Genomic DNA, 20,704 nt, shown 5'->3' with positions numbered 1-20,704 from the left:
GCGGATGCTGATTGAGCGACCGTCCCGATCCACGTCGAAAGGCCCTTTCTGTTCTCACGGGCCTCATGGCCCACCTTCACGAGATGATAAATGCCTGCCACCAGGCGTGACACTTTGACATTCCCGGCCTGGCAGCGGCGAATTTCTCGACTAGCAAACACCATGTCAAATGTAATTTCGTCGAAACAACGTCAAAGTGCTCGCCCCGATCGAATCGGGAAATGGTGGCGATTTTCATCTACCATGTTAGGCAGCTGGGGACCTGAGCGTGCGGCGTGGGTTCCGTCTTGCTGGGGGAGTCTGGAACGGTTCCTGGGGCCCTGGATGGTATCATTCACAAAGACGCACACAAATTTTCACATTTCACTGCCTAGCCCGCCGAGAGGGTATCATTCTCCCGGGAGCCTGAGCGACTAGTACCCGCGTGTCTGGGTCCTGGCGCCGTGATGTTCTGAAGAGCTGCAACCTTCCCCACAGTGAACATTGAGCAAGTCTACTCTCCCAGCAAGGATACACTGTGATAGAGACACCGCTCAGCACGTACGATCTTCATGCACAAACATCCCAACAACAAGGTGCTTCCCTTCTGCCGCTACACTGGTATTCTCATCCTGTAGACATCACAAAGCAAAATGTCGACAAATCGTGAGACGGTAAGTGGGACCTCTTTCGGCGGAACCCGTCTGGAGCCGTCGGTGGCGAGACTTCAACACGCTCGCCTCGGCTGCCTTTTCGTTCAGCATGGTCGACGATGTGGTCCTTGTGTCGATGTCGAAGCTCCGCCACTGCACCCAATTGCAAAACTTCAATGACCAAGCATTACCGTCCAGTCAGGTCAGTAGTGGAGAACAGAATTTGCATTGCTTGAAGTATTCGAACAGGCCTGAGGATAACTTGTCGCCGTTAAGCTCTTTGATTGAAGATGCCATCATTCGTCGTGAAATGACATTCGGAACCCTGCGCTTTCGAAATTGCTTTAACATCCATTCTTAAAATACCCACCATCCCTTCCTTTAATGAATGATCTTATCATCGGATGAACATCGGACATCTGCATAAACGCAATATTCGAAACAAGAGAGGATAGAATCGTGACTCTGTTCATAATCATGATCAGGTGTGTTGCATGTGTCTTCCGCGGCAGATACCTAGATGTCTCCTCCCAACGAGCTGGTCGGCGAGCATGATGATCTACGTTGATGTCAATTCCAATTGATACCTGACCCTAACTATTGGAAAGGTGATCTTCTTGGTCCCTTGGACCCTGATGGTGTAGTCAATCTGTACACTATCGATGGTAGTTTGCTGATCGCAATTCGAAGGTTGCACAAGGGCTTCTCACTAGCGGCCACATTGGGTAGTGACAGAGGGCTGATGTCAAAAAGGTTTCGAGACACGTCAAGACCCAAGACACGCGTCCCAAGAAGGGTTCTTCCCTCGACTTTGCACGTGGGAACCAACATGACATTTGACATGCGAAGCATTCCTCTTCTGGCCTTGCCCTGCTGCGCCTATGAGACATCCCTGGAGCTGCAATGGTTACATAAGGACGTTGATGCAGCAAGCGTCCCTCACGTGAAAAGCTCAAACGCGTTCCCTAGTTATGGCGAGTATATCTACCTATCACTCTGACTCGGAGACTGTCTGTCGTGTTCTTCTTGGCAGATATGGTCGAACGCATCAAATTATGCTGAAGCACGACTCCCCCCAACCACATACACATCGTGACACTCGCGAGTACAGTGTAGTGGAGCCTCAGGTATCAAAAGATCGATGGAAGAGGAAGAGACGCCGTTCTACGTCGGATGATGAGCCAATCGAGACCAACGCCCTTGTTCTCCAAGCGAAAAGCATCAACTTCTTCTCGCGAACTTCGACGCATTGTCTTCGTTCGCCGAAACCGTTTTTTGTCTCTTACAGCACACGTACCCCCATCGCCTCAATGCTTGCCATAAAACGCTCAGGTAACCCAACAACGGCCGTGTTTTGGAACCATTGCACAGGGCCCTTCAAGCGAGATTTCGGTGGGAGGTAGGGGTGGCCTTCCCAAATCGCGCTCGCTTGCCGGCTGGCGAGTGGGCAAAAGAAGGAACAGAAATCCTCCTCGAACATTCGAAATTACGAAACGAAGGTGAGACATGCGCGGGTGGGAGTGCGCGCGCACGCGCGCGCCCGCCATCGAGATTGGGCGGGAGATTATACAGATAAAGAAGAGATGAGTGCGATAGGATTGCAGTTCTCGTAATCATCTAAATGAACCGTTCGGTCGCTCGATCCGAATTGGCTGAGCGAGCGGGAGGACGTTGGAGGAAGAAGCAACATCGTAAACGTAGGATTATGCGTTTCGGATCCTCCTCAACGTTCTCGGTCCTTCGTAGTCACTCTCTTCTTCTTCTCTCGACCTCTCTCCCATCTTCTGCGTGACGCCCATCCGTCGTCCGTGTTATGGCTTCCAGCGATTGAAACTCACAGAAAGAGAACAAAATTTCGACAAATTAACCAATGGCCTCAGAATTTCATAATGGTGAGATCAGTCACAGCCTGTTTAGGCTGGGTCATTCTCTTCCTATCATATGTTTGTAATTCTCTTCATCGTCGGCCATGTAAGAAAAAGAAAAAGGGAAAGGAAAGAAAATCGAAAACAAGAACAAAAGTTCCTCTCCTCCGCTTAGCGCCAAACCCACCTCGCCCAGCCACTCAACTCTCCCTCTCTCTTTCTTCCCACTCACTCGCTTACCTCACTCCTTCCCACCTAGCGCTGGACCCAACCGCAGAAAAATTCTTCCCCTCCCGGCCAGCCGCGTCCCTATAAAATCGCATCCCCCCCTTGACCGAAACTTCTCCTCTTCGTGCGGCGGAGATTTTTCTTACAGTTTCCCCTGTTGCTTCTTAGTCCTCTTCACTTTCACGAGTAAGCTCAAAGTGACTAACACGGCGTCGAAAATCTTCCAGAGAAAACATATTGCACAATCGATCGTATACACTTTGTGGCGGCGTCTCTATCTGTGGCGCTTTCACTGGAAAAGGGTCGAACATATCATCTTAAATCATCTATCACTATTTTGGAAATGATATATGCATGCGTGAAAATCGTGAACCAATTGAACGATACCCTCACGTGGGAAAATGAATTCGTAATGAATCAATAGCCTTATCGTTCAGCGTTCCTCGCTCGTTCACGAGTATGTCGAGTCAGGACGCGTGCGTGGGGAGTATCAAAGCAATCACGTTGCTTTTTGCTTCTTTCATGTATATCGCCCGCACACCGACATCTACACCGACATGTGCGCCCTGCGTCAAGAGAAGCATGAACCGAAGAACTATGCATGGCTTCCACGCCACGTTACGCGTGTGCCGTTTTCTTTTTCGTGGAGTTATCGGCTCAGGTCGTGGGTAGGTGCAGTTATCGTGAAAACGTGCGCGGCGGAGATCGCCTTGGGGTGCATCCATCCCACATGGGATGGATGGGGTTCTTTTGATATCTTTTACCTTAGGCTCACGTTACGTACCGTATCGTATGGTGTGAATTTAATGATTTGAGGGTTTCTTCTTATCAAAGATTCGGATGAGATTCATGGGCTTTTCTTGTCTATCTTGTGTATCACGTCTACATTGTCTTGCGTACTCCCTGTCTTATGATCAATATGTCTATCTTGTATTGGATATTATTATACATCGAGTCCGTCAATCAGTAGAAGAAATGTCAGAGTAATGACAATTGGAGATTACGAAGATGCACGGTGGATTTTTTATACTATGTGGTAGGTGCCAAAAATGATACTTGATACGTGATACTTGTATATCTTTTTTTCGGAATCTAGTATGATTGATTAACGACAATTAAATGCACGCACGCACACATGGTCATTTAATTGGGAAAACAGATTCAGAAAGGAATAGTGAAGACCTCAAAGAAGCAGATAAAAAAGCAATAAGGCTCGCTTTGGAATGTTTTTGATAACTGTGATTCTTGATTTCCGATTCCTAGTTCATAATTCTCCGTTCCACATAAAAAGTCTAAGTCATTCTCCACCACTGACTGAGCAAGCAGTAAAGTAACTTTCATGAATCTATGAGAATACAGAGCAGCCGCTCAATCGTCGTGGCCAACCTTCTCGAGCTTGCCCATGTCGCGCTTCTCGCCAGACTCGCCAATGATGTGGATCCTGTCGATGCGCGTCTTCTCGCTCTCGCCCTCGCCGTCGGCGACGAACAGCACGAGCGACGACACGCTTTGGAACTTGACGAAGCGGAGCTCCAGCTTGGCCGTCCCGGTCTTTGCGTCCCAGTCTGACGGCTTCAGCTCGATCGTCTGCGTCGCTGTGATGTCCTCCGCCTCCTCGAATCCTAGGTTGTGTTGCTTGTTCGTGTAGATGTGGACGGTCTTCGGTCGTACGGGGGCCTCGTCGTCGTCGTCGTCGTCATCATCGTCATCATCGTTTGAGGTCGGCGGTAATGAGGTGATCTGGATGGTGTGCACCTTCAGCGTAGACGTGAACGGGATATACAGCATCAACTGCTCATCGACATCGCTCTCCACCCAGTCCGGCTTCGCCTCCCCACCCGTCGACGCTCCCTTCCCCTTGCCCTTCCCCAGAGACTTCGGCGCCGACGTCTCGAACAGCGTCCGCACGGTTCCAAACTCACTGTCCGCATTCAAGAGGTCCAGCCCGCGGACGTCGACCTGGTCCGTCACGTCGGTGTACCCGCGGGGAAGACTCGCACCCAGCCATGCTCCTCCACTACCACTGCTCGAGCCCGCGCCTCCGAAGTCGTCGGAGGCCTCGTCGCTGTTTGCCTCGGCGGCTAATCGCTTGATCGCTTCGTGGAGCTGTCGGGTGTTCGCGCCGTTGATCTTCTGGAGCACGCTGCCGGTTTTGAAGATTATGAAGGCTGGTAGGCTGTTGAGAATTACAAGATGTTTGTGTTAGCTTGTTATCCACTTCCTGGCTTAATGAGATCATCCGGGGCCGGGGCTCACCTGGCGACTTGGTAGCTCTGTGCTATTTGGGGTTGCTGCTCAGCGTTGACCTTTGCGAATGTGACGGCGCCTGGGCGTGAGATCTGGTCGGCCAGCGAATCGTAGACGGCGGAGATTGTCTCGCTCATGGCATTCCATTCATTGTAGACTGTAGGGAGAAAACAAACAATGTCAGCAAGCCTGATTGTAGAGAGGAATGTAGAAGAGAGGCGCAAACGTACATTTCACGACCACGATGCGGGAAGATGAGAGCAGAGTGCTCAGCTGCTGCGGGGACGTTATTGTAATTGGACCGGACATTGTAGGGTGCAGGCCGGAGCCTTTGGATGTTTGAATTACGGCGATTGTGGGCGGTTGTGGAAGTGGTTGTTTGGAGGGGTTATTGACTGATGTCGAGCATGCAAGCAAGCAAGTAGTTAGTGTATAAGTCTGGCTGGTGGTCGTTGTGGTTCAGGTCAGGTTAAGTCGCTCTAGGCGGGGCGCTTGTTGACGTCCCTCTCTCTCGCTCGTCACCGCCCGCCGCCCGCCTGCCCGCCCGCCTACCCACGACAGGCATCAGCAATATACGCTCTCTGGGGAAGCTTCGAGAAATCTTCCCTACTCTTCGGACCTCAACCCCCCTCCAGATAGAACAGTTTGGACTGCAGCTCGTAGGGGTCGACGCATGCTGTGCTGTGCCGTCTAATCCGTTGTACCGGATCACGTCTCATCGATATACACTCACTTCGCCTTCGGTTTGATAGCAAACATCTATACACGGCGCTATTCAACAGCTACCATCCGCGCCCAACCTGCGACTCTGCTTGGTAAGTATTTTTGCGGACTCTTCGTTGAGCTTCTACGCCTTACAGTGCTATCAGAACCTAATTTGGAGAAGCATGGCAGACTTGAGTAATTTGTTCATTACTCCTTCCGAGTTCAAAATCCTCCACGTCGTCAACCTTCTCTTCATCCTCGACCGCGTAGAATTCACCTCGAAACATCACTCTGGTTGTCTTCACTCCCGTATCGCCCTGTTTACGGGATTATCCCAGGTCGCACTCGTCACATATAGACTATACAGGCTATATAAGTAGATCCGCCATGTCGCACGTAGTCGTATTCAATGCCTCCGCGAAGACGGTCAGGATACCCACCACACCCACCAAGTACTTGACCGAAGTCCGCGACGAAGCTTGTCAGAAATTCAGCGTTAGCAAGGACCAGTTCACCCTGAAATACAACAACAAACCCATCTCGCTCTCCCAGCAGATACGTCTCGCCAACCTACCCCAAGGTGCACGACTCGAACTGGTACAGGCATCTCGTTCGCCGACGGTGATATCAGTTGCTCTCCAACTCCCAGCATCGGACAAGAGTGCCCGCCTCACACAAAAGTTTGCTTCAAATACATCGTTATGGGAACTCCTGCGGAAGTTCGAGAGCGGGCAGGGCGCCAACTACAACTTCACGCAGCGCGGGGTGCCCGAGATGAGCGCGAATGGCACATCCGGCGCTGGGAGGCTGCATTACGAGATGCCGGTCATCACAGTCATGCCAGGCCATCGTGAACATGCAAGCTTCGTCGAGCTGCAGAAGACCCTGTCACAGATTGGCTTTGACAGTGGATCTGCCCTGCTGCGCTTGAGCTTCAGGAATAGCGGGAAGCCTCTGGAAGAGGCAATGACGGAGATCTCGCAGTACTTCAGAGCGTCGGATGCCACACCAAGCGGTGCCCATGCAGCTACGACTGCCCAGACTACCTCGATACCCGATCTTGATAAGGCGGCTCCTGAGGCTACACAGATAGTTGCAGGCGAGAGTATAAAGGTGGATGAGCCGGAGCCAGATCTGATGGATGTTGATCCAGCGCCGGCTTCTGCTTCGGCTGAGGTCCCTACCGCATCACAACCTACTGGGAATGTTGAAAGTACTTCGATACCTTCGCCTGTTCAAGCGACATCTCCCCTTTCCGAAACATCAGCAGAGGCTGCCAGTGGCCGTAATGTACAAATATTCGCAGCATCGCCATCATCGACACCACAAGCTGCGCGACAAGCGTACAACGAAGCGGATTACATTCCCACCATCGAGCACGCAAAGTCACACCAAGCGGCCCTGCAAGCACGAACGCGTAACCAGCGACTCCTCTCCGACAAGGAGCTCGAGGACCAAGAGAAAGCACGTCAAGAGAAGCTCAACGCGGCAGCAGACAAAGGCAGCTCAGTACGAATACGGATGCCCGATACGCAGATCATCCAAATAAACATCACCAAGGAGGACACCGCAAAGGACATCTACATCATGGTAGAGGACTTCCTACTATATAAGGAGCCGTTCAACCTGAAGTACATCGGGCCAAAAGGCCAACAGACACTCCTGCCACGAGACCAGAAGCGCTTGATACAAGATCTTCGCTTCACAGCAGCCGAGTTGGTTACTTTCCTGTGGGACGACAAGGCGTCGAGCGAGGCGAGACTCAGCCGGAAGATACTCAAGCAGGAATGGCAGGCCAGGGCTCAGGTCCTACAAGTGAAAGAGCCCGTGGCGGAAGAGAAGCCAAAAGCAGCTCCCCAACAAGAGCCAAGCAAGGCCGAAGGAAAGAAGAAATCGAATTTGAGTGCGGGCGAGAAGGAATCGAAGTTGAAGAACTTGCTGATGAAGGGCTTTTCGAAGAAGTAGAGTGCTGAGATCCGCATTGTTGGATGATGATTAGGTTAGGTCTGACCTGTAGTCAATATAGATAAGGATGGCTTTACGCCGGGACGTTGTAGGTTTCTTAGTATAGCTGGATAGTCCAACGGCATAATGACAATGCTGTAATGAACGAATGTGTTTCTATTTGACCAACATGCATCACAAGTCTATACGATCAAGAAAGTCACATTGTGCGGGAGCGATCCGGCTTCTCATTTTTTGTTTCATGATTTTATGTTGACACTGTTTGGTATATATGTGCCCCAAATCGATTGACCATGTTTTTCGCACTCCGGTTAACATACGTTTTTCGTTCACCCTCGTTTTCTTTTTTTGAATCCCTCGAGAGTGACGAATGGTTCGGAAGTCATATCATATCAATCCGCCATGAAGAGACCTAACACCCAAGGAAGACGTGGAAGGAAAAAAAAGAGAGGAGTTCCGGATTTCGCCCCGTCTTTCCACTCCCTTCCGATTCGGAATCATTGCGCACTCGTTTAGTGACCGGCACGCCTTGCCTCGGCGATGACCTTGGTCATCTCGTCAACCTTTCTCTTGGCACGGCCGAAGGTACCGAGCTGGAATAGTTCGTTAGTATTACATGTTCAAAAGTGGTCGTGTGTGTATGTGTCGTTGATGTGAGAGGATAGAATGGATGTATGTGGTGGTCGAGATCAAGGTGGATGGTAGATGGGCGTGGATAGACATACCCTCTTCTTCGCCAGACGACGGGCACGCTTGTCCTTGGAGTTTCGGAGCAATTCAATGACACGCTTCTCGTAGGGTGCGAGACTGTTGATCCAATAGTCAGCGACGTAATTCTTCTTCCAAAGTAATTCCAAATGCGACAGCTGCATGATCACTGCAACGCGAGTGATGCGATGCTTCGCCCACGATGCAGTGCCCACAGCATGGCTCATGTTGGAATTTTTTCTCTTTCCGCCTCATTGTAAACGTACCCAGCGACCTCACGGGCGATGTCCCTAACGAAAGCTGTGCGCTTCGACAAGAATCCCTTCCTCCTCGAGATCTTGGTGGCAGGCTGCCTGGGGGTGACCTCTGTTCATCCAGCACAGTTAGAAATTGATTTCGATCATGGTTGTAATTTTTTCCATCGTTACGAAGGTGTGGGTAAAAAGGGAAACGTACGGTGGCCGTGGTTGAGGCCGAGGATGAGGCCTATGTCAATAATGTTAGCTGATTCCACAGAGTATCAACGTTGGAATGGATTGGTATGTACCGGAGCGCTGCTTCACTTCCTTAGGCATGTTGTCGGTGGTTGTCGTCGTTGATGTTCAAGAAGTTGGAGATTTCATGGAATTTGGGCTCGCCTGTCTGTGGTGCGTGCCAAGTCACGCTAGCGCTTGGTCGAATTTGGTGTGCGGATCACGTGCATTCTACCACTCTGAGATTTCACGTTCCCAACGCGGACAAGTCTAACACACTATTGTGATACTATCGACCTAAAAAATATGTCGCTGCCAGATGCCTTTCAGAAGAATTTCAGTGTCTTCCTTCTGCACTTCAGCAATTCTTGAGTCGCCAAGGTCGTGGTAATGATAGAAATGTGATGATGCCAACTGCCACCAATCAAATGTATTACAACAGAATCTTTACAATGTCTAGGTATCTATATCTTGGTATCTGGTTTCTTCCTCTCGGCCGTGTTTCGTGCTGCATCGAGCACGAAGCCGACATGGTGGCTTAAAGCAACAAGTTCCCCCTGGTCATCAAGCACATGCACATCCAGATCCATTCGGCCATTCTTGACCTGCTTCAATTGCACGCGTACAGCCAGCCATTTCACGCCCTCCGGGGGAAGACTCTTCTTGATGTCCAGGTTCAGTAGTAACGTTGGGTACCAGAATGGTCCTTGGCTCTTGTCACGATATGACTCGACGATCTGAGGGAACATGTCTGCTACAAAACCAATGCTGCTGTTGGTGAAGTTGGAACCGTCCGCAAAGTAGAGCCATTCGTCGGCTATGCTGCTCTTGACATGTCCATTGCGAGGAAAATGCCACCGGACCTTTTGGGAAGCTTTTCGGAAGTTTGAAAATGGCATCTTCTGCTGTCGGAACCAGTTCTCGTCCTTGTCATCTGCGAGCTTGGCCAGGTCGACTGTCGGAGGCGGTGGAGTCAACGTGTACCCAGTATCGAAGGTGACTCCCGTTTCGGTATCGACATTCGAGTTTGTTACATATGCGAGCACTTCCTCGCGACCTTCTTGTGACATATGGACATGCACAATGGAAGTTTGCCGACCCAGCTTCACGTCATCCACCCTGAATGTGGCTGGCCCAGCTTGGGTCCTACGCAAGAACTCGACATGGAGAGCAATAGTATGGGGTTGATTCTGTTTTGCCAATGCAGTGCTGAAGTGCAGGGCGACGACTTCCAATATACAGCCAGTGACATAGCCGCCGTTAGGGACTACAGAAAGCAAACAATCAGACAATGAATCTAGTGACAAATAGCTAGTTTGGAGAGCTTACCAGAGCCTATACACCAGTCATCCCTCAGGTTGCATGTATATGTCTTTGTATCGACCTTCTCGACCGCGGTGGCCTCTGCCCAGGATGCCATCGTTGTGTTACTTGTCTAACAAGCTTGACGTTGCTGGGTTTCCCAGATCTAGTTGTAATGGGTAAGCCTGGCAAAACAACACTACACGCGATTGACGCGCAACAATAATCCAAAGACCCAAAAAAGAAGGAGAAATAGTCTACCTGATAACCAATAACTATGGAGAACGATTACTCCGATTTATTGCAAGCTATGTGGTTTATGGCTTCGGATCGGACCTCGGAAAGGTTATACTGATAAACCCCGCGCTATTCGATAAACGGGCCTCGGTTCGTCGAAACCCCAGCCTTGAGTGGCTCCCTAGCATCGTCACTCCGCACCAGTAGTGCTCCTTCTATCGCTAGGGGAGGGGGCGTCCAACGATGATTGATACGACGATGATCTCCGCATGACAAGGGGAGCTTAGAGGCGGCTTTACGCTCCGTTAGACTACCTCTTCCTTCCTATCTTATTTCCTTCGTTCTTCCATTCTTGCTCTCTTGTCAAATCTCATTAGAAAGCTCCAAGCTCTTAGAATATCATAATCAATCCGTATTCCACACCCGATATGCCTGTAGATTCTAAGTACCCAGCACTTCCAATTCCAGATACAGACCTATGGGGGTTTCTCTTCGAGCGGAAAGATAGACCATACCCTGACGACAAAGGTTCGTTCGAGTTGCAACTCTATCCTCTCACTATTTGATCTCGAAGCACGCGACTAATACCAACTTACAGTCATCTACTTCGATCCCTACACCTCCCGATCATACACCTATGCACAAGTCAGAGACACAGCTATCGAATTTGGGAAAGGTCTGAAGGGCCTCTGGGATTGGCAGACGGGAGATGTCCTCGCGCTATACACGCCGAACTGCATCGACACGCCCGCGGTAACATGGGGCTGTCTATGGGCGGGCGGGATCCTGAGTCCGACCAATCCTGGCTACACCGCCGATGAGCTAGCCTTCCAGCTCAAGGATTCAGGCGCGAAGGCTCTGGTGACGCAGATGCCGTTCATTAAGACGGCGAGGGAGGCTGCGAGTAGAGTCGGCATCCCTCAAGACAGGGTCATCATCATTGGCGACGAGCGCGATCCAGAACACAAGGCGAAGCACTTCACGAGCATTCAGAACATCTCTAAGTCGACGAGATGGCGGAGGACGAAGATGAAGAAACCGAGTGAGGACCTTGCGTTCTTGGTATATTCTTCTGGAACTACTGGGCATCCCAAGGGTGTCATGCTCACGCATCGAAATATCGTTGCGAATACTATGATGATCAAAGCCGCCGAGGCGGGAAATCTCAATTGGAAAGGCGGCCCAACTGGGGAGGGTGATAAGCTATTAGCTTTCCTACCTTTCTTCCACATCTACGGTAAGCTTTGTTACTATCAAACCCATCATACGTTCACAGGCTAACCAATTGGCAGGCCTCACATGTTTGATTCACCAGAGTCTGTATTCAGGCCTGCAACTCATCGTCATGCCGCGATTCCACCTCGAAGACGTTTGCCGCTTCATCCAAGAACTCAAAATCACATTCGCCTACGTAGCGCCTCCCGTCGTTCTCCTCCTCAGCAAAGACCCCGTGGTCTCCAAATACGACCTCAGCTCCATCCGCATGATGAACTCCGGAGCCGCTCCTCTCACGCGAGAACTCGTTGAAGCAGTCCACAACCGTCTCAAGATCCCCGTGAAACAGGGCTACGGGCTCTCCGAGACGAGTCCCACCACGCACACGCAGCCCTGGAGCGACTGGAACAAGACCATCGGCTCGGTGGGAACTCTGCTGCCGTACCAGACCGCGAAGTACATGTCTCCGGAGGAGAAGGAGGTGCCGGTCGGTGAGGTGGGAGAGCTATGGATCAAGGGTCCCAACGTCTTCAAGGGATATCTGAATAATCCCGAAGGCACGGCTAATGCTTTGACTGCTGATGGGTATTTCAAGACGGGCGACGTCGGGTATCAAGATAAGGACGGCAATTTCTACATTACCGATCGCGTTAAGGAGTTGATCAAGTACAAGGGATTCCAGGTTGCGCCTGCAGAACTCGAGGGCTATCTCGTGGCTCATCCGAACGTCAACGACGTTGCCGTAATTGGTGTCTTCGACAAGGAGCAGGCCACCGAGCTTCCGAGAGCGTATATTGTGCCCGCGAATGGTCTTGGGAAGGGGGAGAAGGAGGCGAAGGAGATTGTGGAGTGGCTGAACAAGAAAGTGGCGAACCACAAGAAGTTGCGGGGCGGTATCAGGTTCGTCGATGAGATCCCTAAGAGCATAAGTGGAAAGATCTTGAGGAGGTTGCTCAAGGTAAAGGCTCAAGAGGAAGAGAATGCAGCTAAATCTAAGCTATAAAATGCATATGTAGATAGTCAACTTCAAGATGCTGTCAAAATATGGGCTGTCTCATTTCATTATTGTCCTTGTTTGACTCTATCTATTCGCTGCACGGGGTATCATCATTTTGAGCTAATGCAATTGGAATGTTCAAGCCGACGCATCCACCCATGGCCCCAATCCATACCATGAGATACTCGACGGGTGTCAGTTCCTTGTTACCCACGCTGGCTTCCATGACCGCAGCTGTTTGACAGGGATGTATGAAGAAGACAGGTGAGCCCGTGAGTGGATGGTCCTGTACAAAGTTAATGGTTGTGGGAATGGTATAAATGCGGATTTGACTGTACCGTTATCGTAATACCGCCAATAATGCCTACACTGTTTATTTGCTCTGTGAACTGTCTCGGTATGAGGTATCTATAGAGTGTTTCCATTGTTGGTGGATAACGATGTTGCGCATCTATGAAGCTGATGTAGAGCATTGGCACTTGGTAGCTTGGGGAGAGTAGGACGTCGTAAGTTATCACCACTGACGACGGTCGCACATTTTGGAGCACTTCCTAGGAATCGTTAGATAAGGATCTGAATCAGACACTGCTATTATAGATGTACTTCTTCGTCATCATCCTCGATCGGCAAGGGCTCTGCACTCCCATGGATGTTTGTAGTGGATTCATTGAGGTCGGGTCGGGCTTTCAGAATTTGTAGAAATGTACATTGTTCCTCTCGAAGCACGTTCACAGACAGCCACGTGCTCTGTGAAGAATTAAGCTGCTCAAATCTCCTGGAGAGTGTAGCACTTGCAATCTTGAATTCGTCCGTGGTCAACACTGGGAATTGAGAAATTCTATTCGTCATTTCCTTATGCTCCACTACTACAGAAGTTAGTTCAAGGAAAATCAATTGTATCACCAATGTTTGTAGTAGTTTCACCCGAATGTCAACAACTTCTTACTCATGGAAGTGAGATTACATACAAAAATTGTGCCTTCGGCAGAACAGCAGTAGAAAATGCGATATGGCCCCAGACAGGTTAGCTGGGAACGGTGAATACACTGACACGTGATGACGTGCGGGGCCCGTGCTGCACTCGATGGAATCGAAACAACGATCTGGATTTCGTGAGATCGCTAGTCAAGACCGTGCGACAATTACTATTAATCCCTGCGCAAGGAATGATGCTGCGTTAATGGTGACGTACCTATGGGTTGGTAAGCCTCAGTAGTATCTCGTAGAATTAGAGGGAGACACGGGAGAATCGTGCCGTGCACTCGTAACAACAGATGATTCACGGTCTGTTGAACCGCTACGAATAAGAGCTACTGCTGTGCGCCAACAAGCCCATCGGCCCTTGTATTCCTGGTTGCTAATTATTGAAGAGGGAACTGAACGTAGTGCGCAGGATGACGTCGTGGACCCTTAAAGCAATCACGATTGAAGATCTTCGCTGTGGGCCCGCTCGTTGGCGCGTCACTGATACGTTCGGGGTTTACTGCCGATTGAGAGGAGTAGACCACCGTATTGTCTTGCAGGAGGAGCACAAGTGTACCTGTATCGGAATATGTTGTGTAGGTGGGCTCGGCAGAATGTATAGCTAATGTACGGTGTAGCAATCTGCAGTGGAGAGCAATTGAAAAATTGACGAGTACTTGAGTGTTGGTATAGACAGGCAACTACGAGGTAGCGATGAAGGTACTCAATAGTAAAGCCGAGGGCTCAAACGGGCCGAGAGGGCTGGGTTGACGTTGAAAGCACTTAAGAGGTACGAGGCATAAAAAGTGCAGAGTGAGATTCGATTGCGGTGGATTGTGGCGATCGATCCGGTGTAGGTCCCGGAGGTAGCATGGGTGTTTGACATCGAGGGTTTCGCTGCTGAGATTGAGGGTTGTAGGTAGAAATCAGACCAAGCTCGAAACAAAGGTAGTTACTCATAGTAGTGCGGCACCAAGATACCTCGTACCCGTAGACATGCAGTCAGTCAGTCAGTCGGTCAGGTCATTTCAAGGGTCAGGGCAATATATATTGACAACAATGACGATAATAATGATAGTTCATGGCCATCGATGTTCAATTGGTAACTTGGGAGAAGTAGACTTGACTCGTAACTTGACTAAGTTGAGAGAAAGGGTCCTAGTCTTGGCGCTGGGTAGACTCCTCCAGGCATCTTTCTCCTCATCTCGCGCGACTGCGGAGGAGACAGCATCTGCCTTGTAATCAATATCTCGTCACTTTCCTCCGTCCCACACGACCTTTGAATCCTATCCATCATCAAATTGATCCTCACTCTGCCCCCCCGATATAGGGCATTACCAGCAACGTCTGCCTCTGTTTCTCAGTTCAATTTCTGGATGAGATAAGCTGTACCGCTCGTATCCGCCGTCACCTCCGCAAGTCCGCAGTCCACAATTTCCAGCTCTACTCATCGCAATGCCCGCACCGATCAAGCGCGGCCGCGTAGGTTCTCTATTTCCCCATGAAACCAAGGGCCATTGTTGGGCTAACTGTCTCAATCATCATAGCAATCACAAGGCGAGCAAGTCGATCCAAAAAAGCCTCGCCGTTCCCAGCGTAACTTGTCGCCCTCTCGCGCAGCGGATGCACATCTCAAGCCTGGTCCATTGCCGTCACCCATAACGCACAAGGAATCTACCGCTACTGATGAATTCGATGAGGGTACTGCAACACCACCTAGTCAAATCCATCCCGACGAGACCACCTCTCCCACAAATGGCCACAGCCCCCGTCGTCCTGGTGGCCTTTCATCTCCGCCCTCCGATACGCAACCGTTCTCACAATTTGCCTTCCAAGCAAACAGCCGCGCATATGCTGTAGAAGATGAGGAGGGTGAAGGCGTATGGGGCTACCTCGTACCTTTCGACTCTAACTCTGGCGATGTCCTTGTCCTTCGCCGTCGAAGTGCATGCCCAGTTTCTGCTAAGTACATTGGCACCAAAACAGGCAAAGAGAAGGTATCACGGGGCACATACGAGCGAGCAGAGGAAAAGTATGAAACCAAAAAGCAGGATGAAGGAGTCACTGCGGGAGGCTATCTCATTGGACGTCACCCAGAGTGTGGTATGTTGCAATTCGAAATACTGTGCCGTAAGGAGACACTAACGCCCGCGTAGATCGCATTATCAATTCTCTCACTGTTTCCAATCGTCATTGCCTACTGTTCGCCGAAAATAAAGATGGGGACTCGACAGCTGTCTTGGAAGATTTATCTGGTAATGGTACATTTGTGAATGATACTCTTGTTGGTCGCAACAAGAGGAGGGTTTTGAATGAGGGCGACGAGATTGGTATTCTTGATGCAGCGCGCTTTGTTTTCAGGTACCCCCTCAACCGCGATACCAATGGATTCAGACAACAGTACACTCTTCAGGAACAGCTTGGCAAAGGTCATTTCGCTTCGGTATATCTTTGTGTGGAAAAGACTACTGGAGCGAGATATGCTGTCAAGAAATTTGACAAGCGGTCTGGGCCTGGTGAAAAGTCAAAGGTTGATGGGCTTCAGCAAGAGATAGCGGTACTGATGAGCGTCAGCCATCCAGCTCTGCTGTGCCTGAAGGACACATTCGATGAAGACGATGGAGTTTATCTCGTGCTTGAGCTTGCTCCTGAGGGCGAGCTTTTCAATTGGATTGTAATGAAGCAGAAGCTCTCCGAGTCGGAAGCACGCAAGGTCTTCGTTCAGCTGTTCCAGGGCATCAAATATCTGGTAAGTGGCCCTTACTACCTGGAAATGGAATAACTTTCTAATTGACGACACTCAGCATGAACGCAATATTGTGCATCGGGACATCAAGCCTGAGAACATTTTGCTTACAGATAAAGAGTTACATGTCAAGCTTGCGGACTTCGGCCTTGCTAAGATAATAGGCGAGGAGTCCTTCACTACCACATTGTAAGACATCCTTGCTTGATATACATTGGAGTTTTACTAACTTACTGCAGATGCGGTACACCATCCTGTACGTCACAAATGACTAACCCATATATCGGCTTCTTTTCTATAAACTAACCTTAATAGATGTCGCCCCTGAGATTTTAGAAGGCTCCAATCATCGACGATACACACGTGCTGTGGATGTTTGGTCCCTAGGAGTGGTGCTTTACATCTGCCTCTGTGGCTTTCCTCCCTTCTCCGACGAGCTCTACAGCGCAGAGAATCCCTACACGCTGTCCCAGCAGATCAAAATGGGGCGGTTTGACTACCCTTCACCCTACTGGGATTCCGTTGGAGACCCAGCTTTGGATCTGATCGATCGTATGCTGACAGTTGACGTTGATCAGCGCATCACAGTTGACGAATGTCTCCAGCATCCCTGGGTTACTCAACAGGTACTGAACCCGGCGGATAGTACCGACGGATTGACAGGAGCCATTGCCAACCTGGACTTCTCAAAGCGCAAGGTGCAGCGTGAGCGAACATTGTTGAGTACTATCAACGATATCCGCGTGAGCAGGGTCATTGATGCTCCAGGCGGACAGCTTCCGATAAAGGTTTACGAGAAGAATGCTACCAAGAACGGCACGGCTAAGAAGGGAGCGGTGGGAAAAGAGACCACGCCTGCTGCCAATCGGGATCCTGAGGAGTTCATCAAATTGGGTGGTAAAGGTGATCAACGACTCTATGACACAGAAGACGGGTCTCGGTACCCCGAGTCCCCAGAAGTGGAAGCTGAGTTGAAGTGAGGATGAACCGAGTTAAAGGAACACTATGCGAATAATCTCTCGGTAGTAGCTATTTTGGCACACTGACAACAATTGGAGTTCGGAGTTCATGGCATAGGATCGGTAATCCCAGATACTGGGTGGGATTAAGAACCACGTGGTTTCTTGGCGCAATATACAAACCTCCAGTGGCAACTGGCGATATCCAATTCATCTTGAAGGTTATGAGCAATGGTCAAGGATGCGATGAGTAATATCGACAGTCGACAGTGGAACGTCGCTGCCGTGTGGCGATACAAATGATTGCGAGCCGTATTCTTCTTCTTTGCGTGCTCCATGATTTCTACCTTAGTACCTAGCTGCTACCTGGCATCCCAGTGCGGAGTTGTACCTGACCGCGCTTTGTATGTAGTCTGGTACCAAACGTCCCGCAGAAGTCTGGATGACACCACGCGAGCAAAATGCATATCTTGGTATCTATTTACCTGCCGTATGGTCGTATGAACGTGTAGTAGCCGAACTAGCTCAACAAGTAAATAATGGCAAGGATTTGAGAACAAAAAGTGTCGAAGTGCCCGCTGTGTAGGTGCCATTGTTGAATAGCATTCGCGTGTTCGGGCGAATAGGGAAATTGACCAGACTGGATTGGGAGAAAGGGGAACGGGAGTATCCTTTATTTCCTATGGGTCCGGTCACCTCACACCAGGAAAATAAAATAATATAGGTACGAGCGTACGAGTTTATGAGAAAGGAAAGAGAAGGGAAAAGGGAAAAAGAGAATCCGCACGAATGATAGGAAGGGGAAATATCAGCGCGCAATAGCGGTGAATCGTGTGAATGCTGTGGGAATAGGAGACTAAACTCGGTGTGGGCAACGTAAGGGCAAAGTGGCTGAGCATTGTGCAAAGCAATAGGGTTATTTCGTTGCCTACGCTACATTTTTAATTTTTCGTTGCCGTACCGATATGGTGATGTAGCCAAAGTATGTGCCTACGTCGACAGTTGATGGTGTGATTGTCAAAGACGCGGATGCGATTCAGGCCGGGAGGTCGCACGCCAATCTGGTAGTCCAATCTCCCTGCAGGGCCCGACCAATCACAGCCCGTACCTTTCCTCAATCACTACTGGGGGGATACGATGAGCACGGACCATAGAACCCAGGGTCGACTTTCTCAAAACTCAATAAAGTCTACGGGGGGCTTCCTATCCGTCGACAAGAAAACATTCAGCCAGACAGCCCTACACTCCCTTTTGGCTTGTTTTCTCTCTTTTCTTTCCCTCTCTCTGTCTGCAATCTGATCTGGTGCGCTATGGGTATTCTTGCTGAAATTTCCGGCCCATTGGCCGCGTTCACCGCGAATTCTTCCCTTCCTGTCCTCATCGCTGCCGGCGTCGGCTCCTTTTTGCTCCTCAGCGTCGTCGTCAACGTCCTTTGCCAATTGCTTTTCAAGAGCCCCAACGAACCGCCACTCGTCTTCCACTGGTTTCCCCTCATTGGTAGCACCGTCACTTATGGTATCGACCCCGTTAAGTTCTTCTTCGAGAACAAGAAAAAGGTAGGGTCGTCAGAATATCTTTGCGCAAAAGGGGGCAAATCGCTGATCGAACACAGTATGGCAATGTCTTCACGTTTGTCCTTCTCGGAAACAAGGTCACCGTCTACTTGGATACCAAAGGAAACAACTTCATCCTCAACGGAAAGCTGAAGGATGTCAATGCCGAGGAAATCTACAGCTGCCTGACCACCCCCGTCTTCGGAAAGGACGTGGTCTACGACTGCCCAAACTCCAAGCTTATGGAGCAGAAGAAGGTGTGATTGCTTGCTGTGAGCCTACTACCAATGCGCAAATACTAATTCGTTCTCCAGTTTGTCAAGTTCGGTCTCACCCAGGACGCACTTCGCTCGTATGTTAAGCTCATCACCGCCGAATGCAATGATTTCTTCCGCAACCACAAGGCTTTCAACGGACAAAAGGGAACGTTCGACGTGTCAAAGGTCCTGGCTGAGCTCACCATTTACACTGCCTCCCGCTCTCTCCAGGGTAAGGAGGTTCGCAACAGCTTCGACTCTAGCTTTGCTGGGCTCTATCACGATTTGGACATGGGATTCTCTCCTATCAACTTCATGCTTTCCTGGGCGCCCCTTCCTCACAACCGCGCACGCGATATTGCCCGCGAGAAGATGATCCAGCTCTACTCTGGCATTGTCAGGGACCGTAGGTCTGGCGCCGTCAAGAAGGATTCCCACGACATGATCTGGCATCTCATCGAGTGCAAGTACAAGGACGGTACCCCCATTCCCGAGCACGAAATTGCAGGAATTATGATTGCTCTTCTCATGGCTGGCCAACACTCCTCTGCATCCACCATCTCCTGGGCACTTCTCCGCCTTGCCTCAAAGCCCGAACTTATTGAGGAACTACTCCAAGAGCAAAAAGAGGTCCTCGGCGCCGATCTCCCTGATCTTACCTATGAAGACCTTTCAAGGCTTCCTCTCCACGCTCAGATCATCAAGGAAACTCTTCGTCTTCATGCTCCTATCCACTCGATCCTGCGCCTGGTCAAGCAGCCTCTCGTGGTTGAGGGAACCAACTATCTCCTCCCTCCCAACCGCAGACTCTTGGCCGCTCCTGGTGTCTCTGCGCAGATGGATGAACACTTTGTTAACCCCGCTGAGTGGGACCCTCACCGATGGGATGCCGGCAAGGGCACCTACGAGGAGAAGGAGGATGACACCGAGGACAAGATTGACTACGGTTGGGGTGTTGTCTCCAAGGGAACCAACTCCCCTTACCTCCCCTTCGGCGCTGGCCGTCACCGATGCATTGGCGAGCAGTTCGCCTACCTTCAACTCCAGACCATCCTCGTCGCTTTCGTCCGTGAATTCAAGTTGCGAAACATTGACGGCAGCCGCAAAGTCGTCGACACGGATTACACCTCTCTTTTCTCCAAGCCCCAGCAACCCGACAAGGTCGAGTTCCAGAGGAGGAACGTCAAAAACTAAGTACAACCCCGCCCGAACTTGTATCGTGTACATACACCCATACCTTCTATTCCCTCGCAAACTCCGTCTCATCTTTGCTTCAATTGCGGTCCGGCACCCCTGCGTCTTTCTTCAGTAGAGGGCTTTGTTTTCTTTCACATCAACCACATAGAGGGGGAAAAAGAAGAAATCGCCCGGGTGCCGTAGAGAGACTCTTTAAGACCTAAGTACTCACTCTTAATATGGATACGTAGTAACGAAAAAGGAAAACCTAAATGTATTAATAAGAAAATAATATACTGCATCTTTTAAACTGAAACACAGACTTTTTGTACACGAAGGTGTCGTTTTGACTTGGCTTTTGGTGGTCGCGTGATGACCTTCCTGATATACCGAGGGGACTCGAGTTCGATCGAGTCCGATCTTCGACTATCAAAGAGAAAAGAAATGGTCGAATTCAAGTGATATCACACATTCGA

General features: G+C 50.2%; 7 protein-coding genes across 7 annotated transcripts; 3 read left to right on the top strand and 4 right to left on the bottom strand.

Moving 5' to 3' along the window:
• Nucleotides 1-3,727: 3,727 nt before the first annotated feature.
• Nucleotides 3,728-5,380, bottom strand: BU24DRAFT_450535 (DUF1000-domain-containing protein). Its single transcript, XM_033531034.1, has 3 exons — nucleotides 5,203-5,380; nucleotides 4,982-5,129; nucleotides 3,728-4,901 (listed from the first exon to the last, which is right to left on the bottom strand). The coding sequence occupies exons 1-3, from the start codon at nucleotides 5,279-5,281 to the stop codon at nucleotides 4,094-4,096; spliced, it is 1,035 nt and encodes a 344-aa protein (XP_033384235.1). The 5' UTR covers nucleotides 5,282-5,380; the 3' UTR covers nucleotides 3,728-4,093.
• Nucleotides 5,381-6,064: 684 nt separating this feature from the next.
• On the top strand, nucleotides 6,065-7,642 carry BU24DRAFT_346929 (uncharacterized protein; the record flags this gene model as incomplete). Its single annotated transcript, XM_033523506.1, has 1 exon — nucleotides 6,065-7,642. The coding sequence occupies one exon, from the start codon at nucleotides 6,065-6,067 to the stop codon at nucleotides 7,640-7,642; it is 1,578 nt and encodes a 525-aa protein (XP_033384234.1).
• Nucleotides 7,643-7,952: 310 nt separating this feature from the next.
• BU24DRAFT_450533 (60S ribosomal protein-like protein L36) lies at nucleotides 7,953-8,925 on the bottom strand (the record flags this gene model as incomplete). The annotated part of the gene is made up of 5 exons (XM_033531033.1): nucleotides 7,953-8,235; nucleotides 8,368-8,449; nucleotides 8,617-8,716; nucleotides 8,807-8,836; nucleotides 8,898-8,925. The coding sequence occupies 5 exons, from the start codon at nucleotides 8,923-8,925 to the stop codon at nucleotides 8,155-8,157; spliced, it is 321 nt and encodes a 106-aa protein (XP_033384233.1). The 3' UTR covers nucleotides 7,953-8,154.
• A 309-nt stretch (nucleotides 8,926-9,234) lies between these two features.
• Nucleotides 9,235-10,452, bottom strand: BU24DRAFT_422201 (uncharacterized protein). The gene is made up of 2 exons (XM_033527931.1): nucleotides 10,153-10,452; nucleotides 9,235-10,090 (listed from the first exon to the last, which is right to left on the bottom strand). Exons 1-2 carry the CDS (start codon nucleotides 10,241-10,243, stop codon nucleotides 9,288-9,290), a joined length of 894 nt encoding a protein of 297 aa, XP_033384232.1. The 5' UTR covers nucleotides 10,244-10,452; the 3' UTR covers nucleotides 9,235-9,287.
• A 111-nt stretch (nucleotides 10,453-10,563) lies between these two features.
• On the top strand, nucleotides 10,564-12,672 carry BU24DRAFT_441368 (4-coumarate-CoA ligase-like protein). Its single transcript, XM_033530439.1, has 3 exons — nucleotides 10,564-10,890; nucleotides 10,961-11,599; nucleotides 11,655-12,672. The coding sequence occupies exons 1-3, from the start codon at nucleotides 10,791-10,793 to the stop codon at nucleotides 12,578-12,580; spliced, it is 1,665 nt and encodes a 554-aa protein (XP_033384231.1). The 5' UTR covers nucleotides 10,564-10,790; the 3' UTR covers nucleotides 12,581-12,672.
• On the bottom strand, nucleotides 12,663-13,423 carry BU24DRAFT_462113 (uncharacterized protein; the record flags this gene model as incomplete). Its single annotated transcript, XM_033531961.1, has 3 exons — nucleotides 12,663-12,860; nucleotides 12,913-13,125; nucleotides 13,178-13,423. 3 exons carry the CDS (start codon nucleotides 13,421-13,423, stop codon nucleotides 12,663-12,665), a joined length of 657 nt encoding a protein of 218 aa, XP_033384230.1.
• A 1,214-nt stretch (nucleotides 13,424-14,637) lies between these two features.
• On the top strand, nucleotides 14,638-20,541 carry BU24DRAFT_441366 (lanosterol 14-alpha-demethylase). Its single transcript, XM_033530438.1, has 10 exons — nucleotides 14,638-15,019; nucleotides 15,085-15,640; nucleotides 15,694-16,286; nucleotides 16,342-16,472; nucleotides 16,523-16,539; nucleotides 16,599-17,242; nucleotides 17,846-17,933; nucleotides 18,461-18,798; nucleotides 18,855-19,052; nucleotides 19,110-20,541. Exons 1-10 carry the CDS (start codon nucleotides 14,993-14,995, stop codon nucleotides 20,244-20,246), a joined length of 3,729 nt encoding a protein of 1,242 aa, XP_033384229.1. The 5' UTR covers nucleotides 14,638-14,992; the 3' UTR covers nucleotides 20,247-20,541.
• Nucleotides 20,542-20,704: the final 163 nt, after the last annotated feature.

Source organism: Aaosphaeria arxii (assembly GCF_010015735.1).
Source record: "Aaosphaeria arxii CBS 175.79 unplaced genomic scaffold BU24scaffold_4, whole genome shotgun sequence".
Classification (NCBI taxonomy): domain Eukaryota; kingdom Fungi; phylum Ascomycota; class Dothideomycetes; order Pleosporales; genus Aaosphaeria; species Aaosphaeria arxii.
This window is presented reverse-complemented; position numbering and strand designations above follow the sequence as displayed.

Bases quoted from the DNA above. Each gene is read 5' to 3' on its own strand.
- BU24DRAFT_450535 (XM_033531034.1), bottom strand. From the start codon at position 5,281: ATGTCCGGTCCAATTACAATAACGTCCCCGCAGCAGCTGAGCACTCTG. The intron at 5,130-5,202 runs GTACGTTTGCGC...TTCTCCCTACAG, and splicing joins CCGCATCGTGGTCGTGAAAT to TCTACAATGAATGGAATGCC. The intron at 4,902-4,981 runs GTGAGCCCCGGC...AATTCTCAACAG, and splicing joins CAGAGCTACCAAGTCGCCAG to CCTACCAGCCTTCATAATCT.
- BU24DRAFT_422201 (XM_033527931.1), bottom strand. From the start codon at position 10,243: ATGGCATCCTGGGCAGAGGCCACCGCGGTCGAGAAGGTCGATACAAAG. The intron at 10,091-10,152 runs GTAAGCTCTCCA...TGCTTTCTGTAG, and splicing joins TGACTGGTGTATAGGCTCTG to TCCCTAACGGCGGCTATGTC.
- BU24DRAFT_441368 (XM_033530439.1), top strand. From the start codon at position 10,791: ATGCCTGTAGATTCTAAGTACCCAGCACTTCCAATTCCAGATACAGAC. The intron at 10,891-10,960 runs GTTCGTTCGAGT...ACCAACTTACAG, and splicing joins ACCATACCCTGACGACAAAG to TCATCTACTTCGATCCCTAC. The intron at 11,600-11,654 runs GTAAGCTTTGTT...ACCAATTGGCAG, and splicing joins ACCTTTCTTCCACATCTACG to GCCTCACATGTTTGATTCAC.
- BU24DRAFT_441366 (XM_033530438.1), top strand. From the start codon at position 14,993: ATGCCCGCACCGATCAAGCGCGGCCGC. The intron at 15,641-15,693 runs GTATGTTGCAAT...ACGCCCGCGTAG, and splicing joins TGGACGTCACCCAGAGTGTG to ATCGCATTATCAATTCTCTC. The intron at 16,287-16,341 runs GTAAGTGGCCCT...GACGACACTCAG, and splicing joins TCCAGGGCATCAAATATCTG to CATGAACGCAATATTGTGCA.